Source organism: Panthera leo, chromosome B2 (assembly GCF_018350215.1).
Source record: "Panthera leo isolate Ple1 chromosome B2, P.leo_Ple1_pat1.1, whole genome shotgun sequence".
Taxonomy (NCBI): Eukaryota; Metazoa; Chordata; class Mammalia; order Carnivora; family Felidae; genus Panthera; species Panthera leo.
This window is the reverse complement of record NC_056683.1, coordinates 67540572-67560036: the sequence shown is the minus strand read 5'-3', so window position 1 is coordinate 67560036 and position 19465 is coordinate 67540572. Positions and strand designations below refer to the sequence as shown.

At 37.8% G+C, this 19465-nt stretch overlaps 1 protein-coding gene across 11 annotated transcripts in view; it reads left to right on the top strand.

The window, feature by feature from the left end:
• FILIP1 (filamin A interacting protein 1) overlaps positions 1–19465 on the top strand; it is a 301024-nt gene that overhangs the window by 190611 nt on the left and 90948 nt on the right. For all 11 annotated transcript variants that reach the window (XM_042939194.1, XM_042939193.1, XM_042939188.1 and 8 more), the window contains one exon: positions 5988–6269. In XM_042939194.1, coding sequence (XP_042795128.1) covers positions 5988–6269 — 282 coding nt within the window. The remainder of the gene's footprint in view (positions 1–5987; positions 6270–19465) is intronic.

Sequence of the window (19465 nt, the reverse complement as noted above, 5' to 3'; positions counted from 1 at the left end):
GAATGGGTATTTCATTGCTGTAGACTTTTTTTGTTTTTTCCTTGTTCAAATGCTCTAGAAATACTTGTTACTTCAGCATAAATGGCTTAAAGTCTTTATAAACATTTTCTGATTCCTAGGATATTATTCATCTGACAGTATGCTCTGGTGATTTCCCAATATAATGGGGGGCAGGGGACGAAGAAGAGGGATGGCCGTAGATAAAAGAGGAAGGTATGAAATATTTGGTATTTCTTTTTACACTCTAGTCAGCAAATTCCATGCAAAGTATTGCTGACTAATTACTATGAAAGGAAAAGTAAGTGTATTTCTTGAACTGTGTTAAGGTAATTTACTTATTAAAAGAGGAATTTGTGCCCCAGATAACACTGATTCATACAAAAGGGCGGGATGGTTACAAATCTGATGTGAAGTTTCAGTTTATACCTTTTACTTAAGGAGAACTTTCTTCAAAGGATGTGTACTGGGGTAAAGCAAAAGTATTTTTGGCTTCTTTCAGAAATTTTGTTGTCTATATGTCCCAAACTGGCAGCCATTCAACCAACTATTGAGAGCCTACAGCGTGCCAGATGCCTTTTCTGTTACCTACCTGATATTTCTGTAAACACAATGGGCAGGATTTGGCCAATTATGATTAAATGTTTACTATTGTTCGGCTCCGGGGCTTTTAACACAAATGATCCCTGTTCAGACTTCACATCCTGTTTTCATAACCTGTATCCTTAATATTTAGCCAGGTTGCTTCTTGGGAAGGTTTAAAAATGATTCATCATTTCACAAGTTCTGCAGCAGTTTATGATTTTAGCAAAAGTGTTTTTGCTTAGCAAACTAATTTCAATTGCTGGTGTGAGTTTTGCATGAGTGTCTGTGGAAGATGAATGGATTTCTCCAACTCTATAATGTGAAGTGAAAAGCATTACCTTAATAAGCATTTGAAAATTTTTCTGGATCATCTGATTTACAGGGCATTCCCTGACGCCTACAAATTTGCATGTGTTTAAGAACTTGGAGGAAAGCCATATAGTGAGTAGGTATATAGAATAAGACCTGGGTTCAAATCCCAGCTCTTCTATTCACTAAGAGTAGTTGAGTGATCCAGAAAAAAGATATTTAATCTCTTTCAACCTCAGTGGCATATCTATAAAACAGAATAATAACACCTACCTCCCCAGGGTTTATGTGAATGTTAATCTAAATGAAATGCCATATGTAAAATGCTTAGCACACTGTGTAGCACTTAAACATATGTGAGAGCTGTTAGAATAAGGAAGAGCATGACTGTCACTAAATGTGATACATGGAAGTCATTATTGTCTTGACATTTTCTACCTACAAAATAAAGTAGTTTAAAGTGGACATTATTGGGGTGCCTGGCTGGCTCAATTGGAAGAGCATGAAACTCTTGATCTTGGGGTCATGAGTTCAAGCCCCACATTAGGTGTAGAGATTACTAAAAAAAATAAGTAAACTTTAAAAATAAATAAGTGGGGTGCCTGGGTGGCTAAGTCGGTTAAGTGTCCGACTTCAGCTGAGGTCATGATCTCACGGTTCGTGGGTTCAAGCTCTGCATCGGGCTCTGTGCTGACAGCTCAGAGCCTGGAGCCTGCTTTGAATTCTGTGTATCCTTCTCTCTCTGTCCCTCCCCTGCTTGTGCTCTGTCTCACTATGTCTCTCAAAAATAAATAAATGTATAAAAAAATTTAAAAATAAGTAAAATAAACAAAGTGAACATTACTGATGGCAGACTTGGTTATACTATTGATAGATTATGTTTTTCTCTTTCGTATATGGTGTCTACTTCCTTCCTAAAACATTTCTAGTTTTTTATCTCTGAGTGCTTTTACATTCTTGAGATAGGATAGGTGCTGACTACTGACTTTATTGTGGAGATAAAAACAGTAGACCCTATTTGGATCACTAAGAAATGGCTAAAATCCATGTGCACATATCAAAGGAAAAGCAATTAAAGTGAAATTTCAGTATCACAGAGGAAAAATATTTGCTAATACAGAATTAACATCGTGATCTAGCACGTGAGATTTTTATTTTTAATCAAAGTGAAATAATACGGAAGAGAATAGGTAACTCAAGATTTTGAGCTGATTAGTGATATAAAATAATTAGATAATTCTAAAATATGTGGTTTTTGTGTAAAAGTAGTAAGTTCTGTAACTGATTATTTCTATATCAAAATTAATGAATATAATTCCATTAATTCTGTAAAATCTATTAATACTACAATATAATTTATTTCAAAATGTGTCAGACTGAAATTTTTTAGAAAATACTAAATATTAAGATAGTTTTAGTAAGTAAAGGTCACTTTCTGTGTATTTGTAAATATGGTTGAGTAAATGCATATAACATAGATAATTAGGCATTTGTCCTAATTTGGGAATACCCAAATGCTGTACATCCTACAAAAGATATAAAAAGTCCAGGGAAATAAGACACCAACACATGCTACAGTCAAATATAAATGCTGTGTATGATTAAGGCCATGTATGATAATATTTAAAACATCACCACCTTACTTCCTGTGCTTTGGGAGCTATTGTCTGGAATTTTTTATTAATGCATCATCTAAATTGACATTGTCAAATCAATATCGGATGCACCATCCCAAAGAGCCTTAAGATTTTATAGAGAAAATTATTTCAGATAAAAGGAATTCACATGTGGTATAGAGTTGTAGGGAGTCACAATTTAGTTTGGGAAGCCCATGTGTCTTAGTTATGTTGTATAGCAGGTAAAAACTTAAATTTGCAATTGTTGGGCAATTTTCCCTCTACGCTTTTAGGTTCTTGGCTGATATACTCCTATAACAAAAAGACAAATTAATAGGAAAAAAAACAAACAGAAGTTTAGTAACATGTATACCTTTTCTATACATGGGAGAGAACGTCTCAAGCCATCACCTTAATATGTCATCAGCTAAAGACAAAAGAAGATTTGGGGGTGAGAGGTTACCTCCTGGGAGGTTACCAGGAAAAGCACCGTGAATAAGGGTAAAGTGTGCAGATTTAAGTCCTTACTTTCTCTACTGAGAAGATTTTCTAGGAATTTAGTCATTCTTCTCTTCTTGGTACAGAGAGGGAGACACCCTTACAAATGGAGATTTCCCTTATAAGTTTAATGTTTCTTACAAAAGGGTAACTTCTCAGTTTTCAGAGCTTCACCTGTGTCTAACATTTCTTAAATAATTAATATGTCAAAGAAGCGTATTTTGTTCCCCTTCAAAACTTTCTATTCATTATCTCTCTCTCTCTCTTTTTTTTTTTTTTTTTGGCTGGGAGATTAAGTCAGTCCTCTCTGCCCACAAACTGTGATGAAGCTAGTAGGTCTGCACCGAAGTGCTCTGGCTTCCATTACAAAGATACATCTATTCTTTCTTCACCAGGAAACACAAAAGATGCTCTAAAATTTCAAGAACCAATCACTGAGTGAAATCAGAAAGTAGGGTGCCAGTGTTAAGAACCATTTCTTCAGTTTATTTTTTTTTTAATTTTTTTTAAAGTTTATTTTTGAGACACAGAGAGACAGAGCATGAACAGGGGAGGGTCAGAGAGAGGGAGACACAGAATCCGAAACAGGCTCCAGGCTCCAGGCTCCAGGCTCCAAGCTGTCAGCACAGAGCCCAACGTGGGGCTGAACTCAAGGACCGCGAGATCATGACCTGAGCCGAAGTCGGCCGCCCAACTGACTGAGCCACCCAGGCGCCCCTCTTCAGTTTATATTGTTCAAATTCAGGGTGCTTAAGAAAGTTCACACACACACACACACACACACACACACACACACACACACACACCAGGGTCCATTTGGTTATAAGAGTTCAGTTCAAAAAAGGAGTATGAATGTAGATTTCAAGATTTGTTGGGAGAATTGAATATGCACTATCTGAAAGGAAACATCACACTATATTTATTTTTCTATTATAAACTAGTGTTTTGAAAAGCTTTCCTTGGTTTCTTAAGTATGGTTGGGTTCATAAAGGAAATTAACTTTCAGAAAACAGGTCTCTATTTTATCTGGAATGAGTAATGAAAATCCTGCTGCTTAGCTGTTTAAGGGAAGGACTATTTATACTATGAGTTTTAAATAAGTGCATGTGCTAAGCTACTATATTTGAGGGTTTAGGCAAATTTTGTAGTACAGCCCCCTGGATATTAGAGCTCTCTTTCCTGCACTTTGAGTCCTAGGCTTTGAGTTCATTTTGTTTGTTTGTAACATACCTGTCGGTCAAGTTCTTTTGCTCAGAGACTGACAGAGAATCTGGAAAGCATTCATAATGGAAAGACCCAAATGTGCTACCCACGGGAGTAGTTACCTGCTGCTTTATCTTTTTTCTTTACTTTACCTAAAAATATTTATTTTTTTATTTTGAAATTGATCTGTTTTCTCCAATTCTTTGTGCTCTTATTCTTATTACTATAAATGGTACAAAAAAGAACAAAACAAAACAAACCCCTGATTTTGAAAAAGAGGTTATGGAAAAACAAAATTCCATATCACTAAAAACAACACCACCCTCTTCCCTTTGAATTTCCTTTTTCCTCTCTCCATTTTAAGCCCCCTCCACCCCATGTGGATTTTTCTGTACATTGTGACATCCAGCTGGTTCCTGGCAGGGTTTGATGTTTGAATTTTCTGATAGACTTAATTTAGAATCACTTTTTATTTTATTTTATTTTCCCCCCAAACCACAATTTATCTATCTATCTATCTATCTATCTATCTATCTATCTACTTATATATTTTTAATATATAAATCCAAGTTAGTTAACATATGGTATAATAACATCTGTTGTTGCCTGTGCTGTTAATTTTAGCCATAGAATCACTTTTTTAAAAATTCATGTTTTATTTTATAACACCTTTTGATTCAGAGAACTATTGCAAACATAATACTGAGGGTTCCAATATATCTCATACCCAGTTTTCTCTGTAGTTAACATCTTACACTAGTATGGTACATTTATTATAATTTATGAACCAATATTGATACATTATAATTTTTTTTTACGTTATTATTATTTTTTTTTAATTTTTTTTTAACGTTTATTTATTTTTGAGACAGAGAGAGACAGAGCATGAACAGGGGAGGGGCAGAGAGAGAGGGAGACACAGAATCTGAAACAGGCTCCAGGCTCTGAGCGGTCAGCACAGAGCCCGACGCGGGGCTCGAACTCACAGACCGTGAGATCATGACCTGAGCCGAAGTCGGATGCTTAACCGACCGAGCCACCCAGGCGCCCCATGATACGTTATTATTGACTAAAGCCCATGCTTTATTCATTTTCCTCAGTTTTTCTTGATAATGTCTTTTTTCTGTTCCAGAGTCCCACCTAGGGTACCATATTGCATTTAGCTGTCATGTGTCCTTAGGTTTCTGTTGGCTGTGACAGTTTTTCAGATTTTCTCTGTGTGTGTGTATTTTTTTAAAGTAGGCTCCATACCCTATGTGGGGCTCGACTCACGACCCTATCAAGAGTTGCATGCTCTACCAACTGAGACAGCCAGGTACGCCAGACTTGCTGTGTTTTTGATGACCTTGATCATTTTAAAGATTACTGCTCAGCAGTTTTGTAGAATGTCTTTCAATTGGGGTCTGCCTGATGTTTTTCTCATTGACTTGGGTAATGTTTCTGGGGAGGAAGACCACAATGGTAAATTACCATTTTTATCCATCATATCAAAGATATATACTATCAATATGACTTAGCACTCTTGATGTTGACCTTAACTGCTTGGCTTGAGATGTTTGTCAGGTTAGAATCACATTTTCACTTTTTCCTGAAGACTATCAAAGCCTTTTCCTGATGATTTTAATGATATTCATTAAAGCTATAAGGAAGCTAACTGGGACTGATCTTTTGGTTTTTATTTATTAGTGATGTTATGAAGCTGCTAAAATTTTCTAAGTAGTTAGACAAACATAATTTCACTGGTAGTAAAAACATCTTCTCTTTTTTCATGTGCTGTAGGTGGGAATGAGATCCCGAAACCAGGGTGGTGAAAGTTCATCCAATGGGCATCTTTCCTGCCCCAAGTCCTCTATCATCAGCAATGCTGATGATAAAAGTTTCTCAGAAGATGCAAAAAAGAAGAATAAATCAAACAGAAAGGAGGATGATGTCATGGCCTCAGGAACTGTCAAACGACACCTAAAACCATCTGGAGAAAGCGAACGAAAGAATAAGAAATCCTTGGAGTTATCCAAAGAAGACCTTATACAGCTACTCAGTATAATGGAAGGAGAGTTGCAGGTAGAGTCAAATTTTCTCAACTATGTGTCTCTACTTCCTAAGCTATAAAAGTGAGAGACTATGAATCCATCTCCCTCACTGGACTGTGAACTTCATAGGGAAAGGGGCTATGTTTTTTTTATTAATTTCAAAATCCCTGCCACAAATTTGTACCAAATAAATATTTATGGAATGAATGAATGAATGAATCAATGAATAGATGTCGATTCCAACTTCCAGCTTCTCTAGCAGCAGACAATTTCTTCATAATATGATGAACACAGGATCCTGTCCTTAGTAACCAGTGAGGTTATCTAATTTAACCATTGACTGTGGTTGAAAACTATAGAAAAGTCATGATTATTAGAGGGTGGAGTTTAGATCAATGATTACTTTTACTTTTTTCTAAAAGGCAGATTAAAAGGGAGATAAAGAGATACAAGCAAAGAGAGAAGGAGAAAGAGAGTGAAAGAAAAAGCTTTGTTTAAACCAGCCTTACTCTTTTCTCATTTTTTCGTAACTTTCAGGTTTAATTTGCTACACCGTCACAGGAGTTGAGATACACACAAATGAGCAGAGCGTGGTATTGTGAACATGTAATATTTTCACAAAGCACTTTAAAGTCTATTATCTCATTTGATTTCAACAAAAATGTGGGTATTATTATCTACATTTTATGAGGAGGAAGTTGAGGCCCAGAAGGGTTAATGCTTTGTCCAGATCTCATCTTAGTCCTCCTGATTCTGGTCCAGTGCTCTTTCCACTGCCATCCTCACCACGCTTCTGTAGCTGCCATAAACCAGGTCCCCCTTAAATGTATGCTTTTAGGGATCCAAGAGAGAGTTGGGATTCTTTTGAGTTTCTGAGCTCTGGACAGTTGTGTTTCTGAAAATGGGGGAAAAAATCTCTTTTTTTTTTTTTGGAGGAGAAAATGACTTAAGAGTGAAGTTGCTGTTTTCCTTTTTTTTTTTTTTTTAGACTCTTAGCCTGTATGAGCCTTGAGGGGAATGCTAACAATTGCATGAGATGAAACCTTTGTTTGGTGCTATTTGCATCAGGGATATTACTTGCAACTTACCCTAAACTAGGGTGGGCTAGCCTAATCTGTTCCTGTTCTCATCTGTGTGTGCACACAGATAAGGAAACCCCTGGGGAAAAGAGAAATAGAAAACATACAAAATTCAAATTTTAAACAAAGAAACAAACACAATTGAACTTATCATTTATGGGCTGAGAAAAATCACATTTACATTTCACTGGGAAAGATGAGATTTTCCAGAATACCACCATTATTAGAAATAGCTTCACCACTCCCAGAAAGATGATTGTTTTGTCTATTAACATTTATTGTGTAAGGAGACAGAATATATTAGTCTAACTTTTTAAGCTGCCCTCAATCGACAGATATTGACCTGAGTGAAAGGTATGATAGTTGTCTTGGAAATTTTCACAATGCAATGTCATCAGCTCCCTTCTCGCCAAGCATGGTGACTTGTTTGAAGCCTGTGGCTCTTCCAGATTCTAATTTCTATAGAAGGCTGTTATATTATAGTGGACTCTGGAAGGTATTTAAGATTCCTGTGGCTTTTATACTCATGGTGTTGCCAGATATGGTTTCAGAGCCTAAGCATGCAAAATATAAGCCCACATACCCAGAACATTAAGGAAATTAGCCAGAAGGTGCCAAAGAAATGCATTTTGCTCTCCATTTAACTTTATAAATACTGGATACTTTACCTTACATAATAGATATATTCCTGAACAGCAAGAAATAAGTAAAAAGTGTAAGATATATGTGGAGGAGGCAATGAAAGAAAAGAGAAATGAAGGACCTGGTATTTTAAGAAATTTCATGGTGAATTCATTTGCAAAGCAAATAATCTATCCCCCTATATATTTCTTTTTTTTTCTTTTTTTTTTAACTTTTTAACGTTTTATTTATTTTTGAGACAGGGAAAGACAGAGCATGAACAGGGGAGGGTCAGAGAGAGGGAGACACAGAATCCAAAACAGGCTCCAGGCTCTGAGCTGTCAGCATAGAGCCTGACAGGGGGCTCAAACCCACAGACCGCGAGATCATAACCTGAGCCGAAGTCGGCCGCTTAACCAACTGAGCCACCCAGGCGCCCCAATCCCCCTATATATTTCTATGCACACACATATGTATGTAAGTGTATGTACTTGTAAATGCATATTTTGAAATATTAGGTTTGTTTAACATGAGAGTGTTCCTGTATTTAGAGCTGTAGATCTATGTTCCTGTAGCAGAAACCTGTCCTTTATTAGCATTGTCATGTGAGAGGGCATGTGTGCTGTAGCTAAGAGTGGAAGGCAGTTGGCATTAGCAAATATGAGCGGGCTGGTGCAAATGTGGCAGCTGTGTGCCAGGTTTGCCAGACTAGAGATAAGAAAAAAATCTATGTAAAGTTCTGGCGCTGTGAATAGAGGCAGGGATATGCCTTGAGAGGTAAGTTACCTTCAGCTCAGGCCTCTATGCCATTCAGCTTGAACATTTAGTGAGTTGTCTTCCAGACCTTCAAAAGGCCACCCATTACTCTCCCTTTATGGAACGGCTGGAGCTACTGTTCCAAGATTATATAAGATATTGGGGCCAATAGGCATCTTTGAGGAGTCTTATTCACCTCATTTATATTAAAAATGTGAAACTGATACTCTGACAAATTATGTGACTTTCTCAAAGTTGCATAGCAATTTAGTTAACATTTGCTTATTTCCAAATTCCTTGTCTCTCAGTTCAATCTTCCTCTCATTATATTATTTACACTTGGGGATGTTCAAGGGTAAGATACAAGACCTTTATATTTATTCTTTATCTTGAGAATTTCTTTCAAGTAGTCTTCCAGTGTGAACTCCAGGGCCCAAACCATTTTTTAGGTAAGAGAAATTGAGGACGGTTTCTTTCACATCCAGGTGGTAGAGTATGATCTGAGCCTTGAAGTTTGGTTGATCTGGATCTTGAGAAAAATGGCAAAGGGCAAGGGTGCCACATGGCCATGGTCTGGGCCCTACACAACTTTGGGAGGCTTCATATTCAGTAGGAGGGCTGTGCAGCAGCTTAGCCTTGGAGAGACTGGAACTATTTCTCAAAAGAAGTAGAGTGACACACAGAAAAAAGGGGCTTGTAATATTAGGGAGATAGACCAAGATCAAGTCTGCCTTTAGGAGAAATACCTTGGAAGTGACTTGGGGACAAGGAGGAGATGGCAATTCACTCTTGTATTCTCTCCATCTTGATATCCAGGGTTTTGGACATTATAAACAATTATGTGTGTTTTCTGGTACCAGTGGTCTGCCGTCTTTGGAATCTGTTGTGTGGTCTATGGGAATTTGTTTAGCCAACATTAAAACAGCATGACCTTTATTGTTAACATTGGCTCTTTGAAAAATTTGCAAATTTGCTGTTTTCTTTGCCAATCCAGGTATCCAGTGAACTCTTGCAGTGCACTCTTGATGTGTATTAGAGATGGAGTTGCCCTTTTCAGGGATTTTGGCATTTTAAGGAGTCTTATCTAGAACTGGTGATGCCATGACCCATGTTTTGGAGAGGTACATCTTCCAGGCTCTTCAAGCCACACCTTAGCAGATGCAAGCCTGTCATTTCAGCACAATAGCTGGCCAATATTGCCTGCATAGAAGTAGCTGGGAATGGTTTCCATTATTATTCTTCTCTCACTGACTACTTCCAATAACAAGTACTTTCTAATAAATTGGAACATTTTTACTCTCTGGGTGAAAAACTGGTTACATATTTTCCAGACTAAACTGAAAATAATGAAATAGTATACCCAGGCTATCACTTGGGCACTATGATTAATTTCCCCTTGTATTTGTCCAAAAACAGCACTTTAAAGAAGCCAGTTGAATTGGCTGTACTAAAAACGACAAAAGTTCAAAGGAAATGCTACTCACATCAAAAAGCCATAACACAGAAAACTTTGGCAGAAGGTTATTCTTGTAAAATGATTCAAAAATAGGATACTAATTAAATCTTTTCTTGATGCAAAAAACGTTTAGCTATTTTATATAGTAAATTTCCTTGATGTATCCACTTGAATACATTTTAGAAAAGCAACCTCTGAAAAGTTTTCATCATTTTTCCCTTTGTTCTTATAGTTAGTTCTCTTTTACCTATGCAAAAGGAGGCTCGGAGAAATCTAGATAACACAACTAGATAATGCACCACCATTCCATTTGGCTTTGGTGTTTGCCAGGCTGAGTCAAGAGACAGAATCATCTGCACTTTGAAAAATATACCTTTGTCCCATGTGACTGGCAGAAGAAGGTGTTATATTTCAAATATACTTACAAAATAGAGAATATGCCTGTGAATTACTAGAAGTTTTCTCTATTCTCTCCTTTTGGAGTTCCTAGTCATTTTCTTTAATATTGTTGATTAGTTTTTCTTTACCTTTCTACCACCTACGGGAGATGAGCCCTGTACCTGTTCTTCTTTATTACTAAGAGAATTCATTTATTCTTAGGGCATCAGTTCATTAATTCTAAATTGATTTTACAATATTTAAGAAATATTACTGTTCTAGAGATCTGAGTAATGCAAAGATGATGAATAATAATATGTGAAGCTAAAATATGATGAGCTCCTACTATGTGCCAAGCATGGTTTTAGGCACTGGGTACTATAGCAGTCATGAAGAAAGAGCTCCTGACCTGGTAGTATAAATGAGAATATGCAGGAATGAACATTCTATAGGATAATTACAATGAAAATTATAGGAGTACAAAGGAGCTAAAGAAAATCTCAGGAGATGAATGAAAGCTTTGCTGAAGAATTGGGCCATGAAGAATTGGTAGGCTTGGACAGGTAGAGATGAGGAGGGACCAACATGAACAAATTCAAACACAGAATGGGCAGGAAAGTATGGGTTATGTTCATCAGTAAATTGTCTTCCTTCAGTGGAGAAGTGTTTGGTGGAGGTAAAATTACACCTGAATTTATATACTATAAATAAGACATCTGAATAAAAACAATAGAAGGATGGGGCACCTGGGTGGCTCAGTCGGTTGAGCATCCAGCTTCAGCTCAGGTAATGATCTTGTGGTTCATGAGTTCAACCCTACATCTGGCTTGCTACTATCAACTTGAAGCCTGCTTTGGATCCTCTGTCCAACCCCCATCCCCTGCCTTTCCCCTATATGACCTCTCTCTCTCTCTCTCTCTCTCTCTCTCTCTTTCTCTCTCTCTCAAAAATAAATAAACATTGAAAAACCCAGTCAGAAGGAGTGAGGATCCCAGGAAAGTGGAGTGATGCAGAAGTCAAGGGAGTCAAGATTAAAGAAGAAGAGAGAGATTATGTCAGTCAAATCAGAAAATTCAGTTGTATATGACTGAAGGGTGTTCTTTGGGTTTGTGGATCTGGAGATTATAGGGAGCATTTGCCAGAACAGTTTTAGTGAGTTTAAATCTATTTTCAGTGGTTTGAGAAATGAAGGGAAGTTAAACAAATAGAATAACATGTTCTGTTGAAAATCTAAGAATTTAGAAAATCTTTTGTTTTTATTTTTGGTAACAGTTCATCAGAATTTTGTGGGGGTTTTTTTGGACATAGTCAAAAAAGCGAAATTCCCCCCCCCCCTTTTTTGGCATGCCTGTAAATTATTTATCTGACACAGAGTAAGCCCTTAGTGTATATTGTTGACCTCCTGCTTTGAAATCACTATGTTGCTTTTCTCTACTTTCGGCTTTAAGTGAAACATAAGGTTATTAAAAAGTAGGGGAGGCTAGACCAGTATGAATTCCAAGTCTTATGGGGGAGTGTTGTAGAACCCCAAGTTGATCTTATTAGTGTGGACTTTGGGTCTCAGTTTACTGTCTGTATAATACATATACTTCCTCCTTTCTGGAGTTGTTGTGATTACTATACTCAGTGAATACAGATGTTAATGAGTGGATAACTTTGGATAAGAAAGTAGAAGAAAGACAGGATAGTAGCTAGTGGGAAACTCAGATCAGTGGAGGGTTTCTAATGATGAAAGAGAGTATGTGTTAATGGATTAAAGGATATTAAGACCAGAAAGGAGCGAGGTCAATGATATAGGAAAGAACAAGGATTTTTGATGAAGCAGAGTCTTGGAGGAAGCAGGAGGGAGGGAATAAAGGGTATGGTTTGGGTGTTGATCTTGGGTTTGCCCTTGAAAAAGAGGGACTACCTTTATCTTCTGTGACAGAGGGAGGAGAAAGAATGAATGGTGATGAAGATAATGTTTGTAGTGGAGGGGTGAGCAGTTGAGGGAGCTCTCCTGAAAGCCTCAACTTTCTCAGCAAAGAAATGACAAAGTTATGTTTTGCTGAAAATGGGGAGAGCTGGGCCAAGTGGCGGTCTTAAGGATAATTACAGAAATGCCGAATCACTGCTAAGGGGAATGTTAGAGGAAGGTGATTGTGGACAGATAGGAGCATTGATAGGTGAAGTTTAGGATTTAGGCAGCAGAATCCATGTGTTTGCAGTGGCATTTTTTTTAATGTTTATTTTTGAGAGAGGGAGAGAGAGAGAGAGAGAGAGAGAGAGAGAGAGAGAGAGAGAATGAGCAGGGGAGGGGCAAGGAGAGAGGGAGACAGAGAATCCAAAGCAGGCTCCACACCATCAGTGCAAAGACCAACATGGGGCTCGAACCCATGAACCATGAGATCATGACCTAAGCTGAAATCAGATACTTAACCAACTGAACCACCCAGCCTCCCCCACTGGTTTGTTTAGAAGCTGGAGTATAAAAGGAGAGATATATTTTATAGCACTGGATCTAGGGTTGCAGTCATCTGAGTAGGTATAGTGGAAAGACAAAGGCAGAAGAAAGTAATATGTGTTGGTGAGACGGTGCCCAGCAAGGAAGAGATAAAGGGAAGAACGAGCAGGTCATTGGGAGACCAAGCATGAGAGGGCTGGAAAGATTTGAAGTTGGGCCATTTGCACTTAAGTTTTCTGTGTTGTGCAGTGTTACCTAATGTATGGGCCTGGGAGTGGAAGTGTAAGCAATCAGAATTCATGAGACAAGGAATAGTAGAGTTAGGACATTAGCTAAATCTCCCCCATGAATGTTGAAATCTCCAAGGCTGATGGTAGGATTTGGGATGAAGAACATGTCTGTATCACAATAAATACAGAGAGTTGGGGGCTGAGTGTCAGCAGATAGCTGCTGCCAACCTACATTTTCTCAAGTGTGTCCCTGATCATGTCATTCTGTTGCTTAGGAATTTACAAGAGGCCTCTAGACTCTTTCAGATTTATGTCTGCATTGCTCAAACTGGCCTACAGAAGCTATTTATTAAGTGACTCCCCCTTAGCTATTGCCATTCATTTTTGATATTCCCTAACATGACCATTCCTATGCAATCAGGCAGTCTCTACATTCTTCCCCAACCTGACATATACACATGCACAGAGAATCTCAAACATTATCCCCATCCCAGTGGTTTTTTTTTTTTTTTTCCCTTATGTTTCTTTATATTTCTCCTACCTTGAGAGTACTTACAAGACAAATATTGGGGCTCTTTAGGAAGATTCAGTATATGTATTTGTCCTTGTTCCATCCATACCTCCCTCATGTACTAGTCAATATGTCTTTTCTCTTTTTTTTTTTTTTAATAAAGACTTTATTTTTTAAGAGCAGTTTTAGGATCACAGAAAAATTGAGAGGAAGGTACAGAGATTTCCCATATACCCTCTACCCCTATGCATGTACAGTCTCACCATTATCAACATCCCTCACCAGAGTGGTACGTTTGTTACAACTGATGAACCTACATTGACATATCATTCTCACCCAAAATCCATAGTTTACATTAGGGTTCACTCTTGCTGTTGTGTGTTCTATGGGTTTGGACAAATGTGTGCTGACACGTACCCACTATTGTAGTATTATATAGACTATTTTCACTGACCTAAAAATCCTCTGTGGTCTGCCTATTCATTCCTCCTCCAACCCCCCACCATATTTCTTTTAGGGACCACCACAGGCTTATCTCCTTTGTCTTTTTTCTGTCCTGAAATCTCACGTTATTCTGGTATAAGTGTAAATCATAGCATCCCATAAATACACATTCCCTGAGTGTTTTATGTATTTACTTATCTCTATTGTCTGAAATAACTTGAGAGAAAGTGTTGTGTCTCTGCTTCTTTTGTATGCCTCATTATACCTAGAAAAGGGCTAGGCATATCATTGGTTAGTTTATTGGTAAGTGCTAATTAATCTTGGAATGTCTTAATACCTATACCTTAATACCTATGAGGCAGCCATAAGATTAATTTTTTTAATGTCTAAAAAAGACTTTGAACTATATAGAGAAAGTATAGGTATCACAGAATAAATAATGCTATTGAATTAAGAGGAATGGTCCCAAATATTTACAGTTTAAATCCTACTACAATACTATGATTCTGCTTTTCTGTCATCTTTAACAAGAGATGTCATAACTCCATTGGGGATGGTGATAACCAGTTCAGATGGAATTACCTAGTGTCACCAAGCACAATAGTTTTATCCTACGGGGGTACCATTTATCACTTTTTTCTTTGGAGATGGCTTTTCTTTTCCTAAGTGAGCTCCATTTGTCACATGGTAAGGCCTTCTGTGGAATCTCTGTGCCTCTAAAGAATGAGGCTTTTAGTTACTCTGCATGGCTTTTTAAATTGATGACTCACCTGCACTTAATACACTCCATCTTTAGAATCTTAGGCTGAGGTCACCCTGAGCGAGGCTGCCCAGGGAAACCTCACACCACCAAAATGGTCAGCATGCTGAGAATGGTATGTCTTTGCTAAGTTTAGGAGGCAGCAAAGAAGACAGGTTGCTTTCTGATTAAAATCAAGACCAGATCTCATTCTTTGTTGAATGTGATGCCTCAGAATCTCATGTGTCCAGTAGTATTGTCAGTATTTTGGCAGAGACCACTGGCGTCTGATTTTCATTGTTGAGGCAGAATATTTTTAGTTCTTCTAATAGAATCACAAAGTCGATTTCTCTATGGTGAGAATAGCGTACTCATTGGCACTATGGGGGAAAACCTTGGTTTTACTGAGAAATGTATAAAAATATATTAATATATAATAGAGAAAGTGTCCCATAAATAAATCTATTTACTATTTTATGAAACTCTAAACATGGGAAAATACTATAAAGGTACTATGTAAAAGATGGAAATTCCCCCCCTAAATGGCTCTAGTTTATATTTTTCTCAATGAAAATGACCTAAATATTCAGTTTACTTATGTAAATATTTCCTAATTATTTGGGCATGTGGTCTTATTACATGGAGCCTTTTAAAAGTAAAATTAGAGTTTATACAGATAACCATTAGGAGAAATATATGTTAAATGGAGTAGGATTTGAGGCATAATGAATTTGTGATTCTAGGACTTCTAGGAAAGTTGTCAGGTAGAATACTGCCAGGGATGAAGATCTTAACTCAGGGGGAGAGGTAAGATCTAGAGCTGTGGGTCTAAAGGAATTTTCTATGCAGAAGGAAATGTTCTGTATCTGTGTTTTCCTGTATAGTAGACACTAGCCACGTGTGGCTTGTAAGCACTTGAAATATGGCCACTTTGGCTGAGGAACTGAATTTTAAATTATATTTAATAATAATTTAAATTTAAATAGCCACATGTAGCTATCGTATCAATAGCACGGATATAGAGGAACAGACATGGCACTCATCTGAGGAGACTAGGAATAGAGAATAAAAGAAAAAAGTCAAGTCCAAATACAGAGAACACCTGGTGGTAAAGGTGGGGAAAGAGAAAAGAACTGGCCAAAGAGGAGTAGAGGAAAAAGGGAAAGGGAAAGGAAGACAGATGAGAACCACAATGTACCATAGAGAATCTCAATAAGAAGACATTTATAGTTCTCAGTGCTGCTGAAAAGCTGGAGGATGAAAACTGAGAACAGGCCATTTATTGAGTTGGCATTTGAAAGGTACAGTTTCAAAGGAATGGTGAGTGTTGATATCAGATTGCTGATGTCCAGAAGCGCTTGGGCAACTTTGCTCTTGAGACGTTTGTGGATACAGAATGATGGCAGGGCTGGATTTGAGTGAATAGTAAGGGGTGGGGAAGGCTTTTGTTTAGTTGTGTTTTATTTTTGGAAGGAGACACTTAAACAGGTTTATCAATGTTAGATACACACTTCTTTCATAATTCCCGTCCTATCCTTGTTCCCTTTATCCCCCCACAGACACTTTGATCTTTGATTTTACTTAGGAAATTAGGTCTTCTCAACATCTTTCCATCCCCAAAGTTTTTATCAAAGCCAATTCTGCTGACTTCACCCTACCCCCTTCCCAGACTAAGATGCATATGCTTTACCTTTCCTCCTCTCATCCCCAATCTCCTTCTCTCCTCTCCCTACAAGCTCTTCTATGGTCTTTATCACCAGCTTGTAGGAGGCCTGGAAAACTTCCACACAAAAAAATTGAGACTGATCAAAGCTCCTGGGGCTCTTTAGACAGGGAATTATTGTCAGCAAGGTCTCCGTCCCCCAGGGATCGGGACATGGCATATATAGGACTTCCTTTTAAAAATCTTCTGACTCCATACCTACTCCCCTTCTCTCCCTCTGCCCTATTCAGGTACCTATATTCTTACAGAGGTAAATTTATCATCATCATTTTCTATCTCATTTGACTACTTGAAGCAAAACTCCTCAAAAAACTTGTCTATGTTTTTCTTTTTAAGAACTATTTACGTTACAAATTCCTAGAGGACAGACTTTATCTCTGAAACACTTGATAAGTGCTTTTTTGGAAATTATTTTGTAGTTCCAGTTGGTAAATAAAATGTTTTTTTTTTAATAAAACAAAAAAGTGGATTGCCACTTTAATTGTTTCTAAAGGTACTGCACATTAAAAATGGAGATTGACCTTCAGGATAGTGACCAAGAGTGAGGCTGTTTCAAGGAAACATCAGGTGACAGTGAAAATTTTGACTTTATTTTCTACCTGCCATGGTATTTTACCCCCTGCATGACTTCATGTATTTTCTCATTGGAGGTGTTAAGCCAATATTAGTGGCAGAACTCTCTCTCAACCAGGGACCAGATTGTGCCCTACCCTGAAAACACTGTCATCATAATCTCTTTATTGTTGAGTGAAATTATAAGATAGATGTCTGGAGTTTCCTTTAAAATTTCCTCTAAAGTTTCCAGCCTCTCCTCCCCACAAAAAGTATGTGAGGAGGTATGTAGGTGGTTCATTATACTTGTTTGTTCTTTTGGGTTTATGTTTAAAACTCTCCCATAATTCAAAGTTAAAAAAACAAATAAATGACAATGAAATCGCAAAGGAAAAATAATTACGTCTATATTGCCCATGTGTCCTTCCTGTGCTACCTACTATATACCAGCATCTTCATTATTTTATTTAATGATCACAATAGCCCTAAAAAATTAGATGAGTGAATAGAAGCTTAGATGGTTTAAGTGAACTCCCTCAAGAATGCCCTAGTAAGATGTACTATATAAACTTGCTGACTCCAAAGCCTGTGCCTATCGTATGCCAGAAAAATAATATACTACTATTGTTTTTGTAATTCAAATGGAAGAGCAAACTTGCTGGAAAGAGAAACCTAATCTACAGATAAGAAGAAGTGTCTATTATTTGCCAACAAACTTTTTCCATACAAAACAATAAATTTTGAAATATACAACTTGGGATAACTTTTTGGTCTCTAAATCACAAATTGATGGTTGGGTTCCTTTTAGTAGACTGCCTCATCTCTTTGCCTGCATCTTGCTTTCTTTTCATGCTTCTCAGTAGGATTATAACAAACTGAACCATAGAATCACTTGTAATGAATCCAGTTGTGACTAACGCAAATGCCATTGCTTAATGGGTGATTGAAAACATTGAAAAGCAAAGAAAAATCTTCACTTTAAGTTAGGTGTATTTTTCTGATTTACACTGTTAAACCACATAAAACATTTTTATAGTTGTTAAATGTTTTTAAAAAATGTTTTATTAAAAAAACGTTTTATTTATTTTTAAGAGAGAGAGAGAGAAACAGAACATGAGCAGGGGAGGGGCAGAGAGGGAGACACAGAATCTGAAGGAGGCTCCAGGCTCTGAGCTGTCAGTGCAGAACCCAACACAGAACTTGAACTCCCAAACGGTGGGACTCGAACTCATGAACCATGAGACTGTAACCTCAGCTGAAGTCAGATGCTTAACCAACAGAGCCACGCAGGCGCCCCTAGTTATTAAGTGTTTCTAAGAGCAGAGGTGCCTGGGTGGCTCAGTTGGTTGAGCAACCAACTCTTGATTTCAGCCTAGGTCATGATCTCACAGTTTGTGGGAACAAGCCCCACATCAGGCTCTGCACTGATATCATGGAGGCTGTTTGGGGTTCTCTCTGTCCCTCTCACACTGCCCCTCCCCCATGCATGCTGTCTCTCTCTCTCTCTCTCTCTTTCCCGAATAATAAATAAATTTTTAAAAATTAATGTTTTTAAGAGTAAAGTACAGGGGCACCTGGGTGGCTCTGTCAGTTGAGCGTCTGACTTTAGCTCAGGTCATGATCTCATGGTTCGTGAGTTCGAGCCCCATATTGGGCTTGCTGCTGTCTGCACAGAGCCTGCTTCAGATCCTCTGTCTCCCTCTCTTTCTGCCCCTCCCCTGCTCATGCTCTCTCTCTAAAAAATAAACATTAACAACAAAAACGAAAAAGACTAAAATATAGAACTGCATATCTAGACCATGGTGAGTTTAAATTGATGGTATCCAAATTACTGAGATGTTTCTGTATAAGCACTGCTTATAACTGCTAGCAACTTGATGTTGTTTTTAAATTCCAGAGATAGCTTTTACCTCTTTTTTATTTCCTTCTCTCTTTTGAGCAGTTCCAGGGACACTCCTCAAAGTCACTGGGCAAAGACTTTGTAGATAAAGAATGGCCCTTTTTTTGGCACTTCCCCATGATCTTCCTTTGTTTCAGCCCCAGTGGTCTTTAGGAGACCTTTCCATGTACAGTGGTGATGAAGGGCTTGTTCTGAATCTCTTGTGACCTGAGGCATCCTTAGGTTTGCCAGGTAGGGTTAAGAGTGCAGACAAAGTGTGGAATATTTTTCTTTGCAAAGGTAATCGGCCCACGTGAGATTTGAAATTTGGCTTCATAGGCATCATGTCAACTAGTCACAGACTAACCTCGAAACACATGATGGGCTCAGAGACTCACATCACATGGTTGTCAACA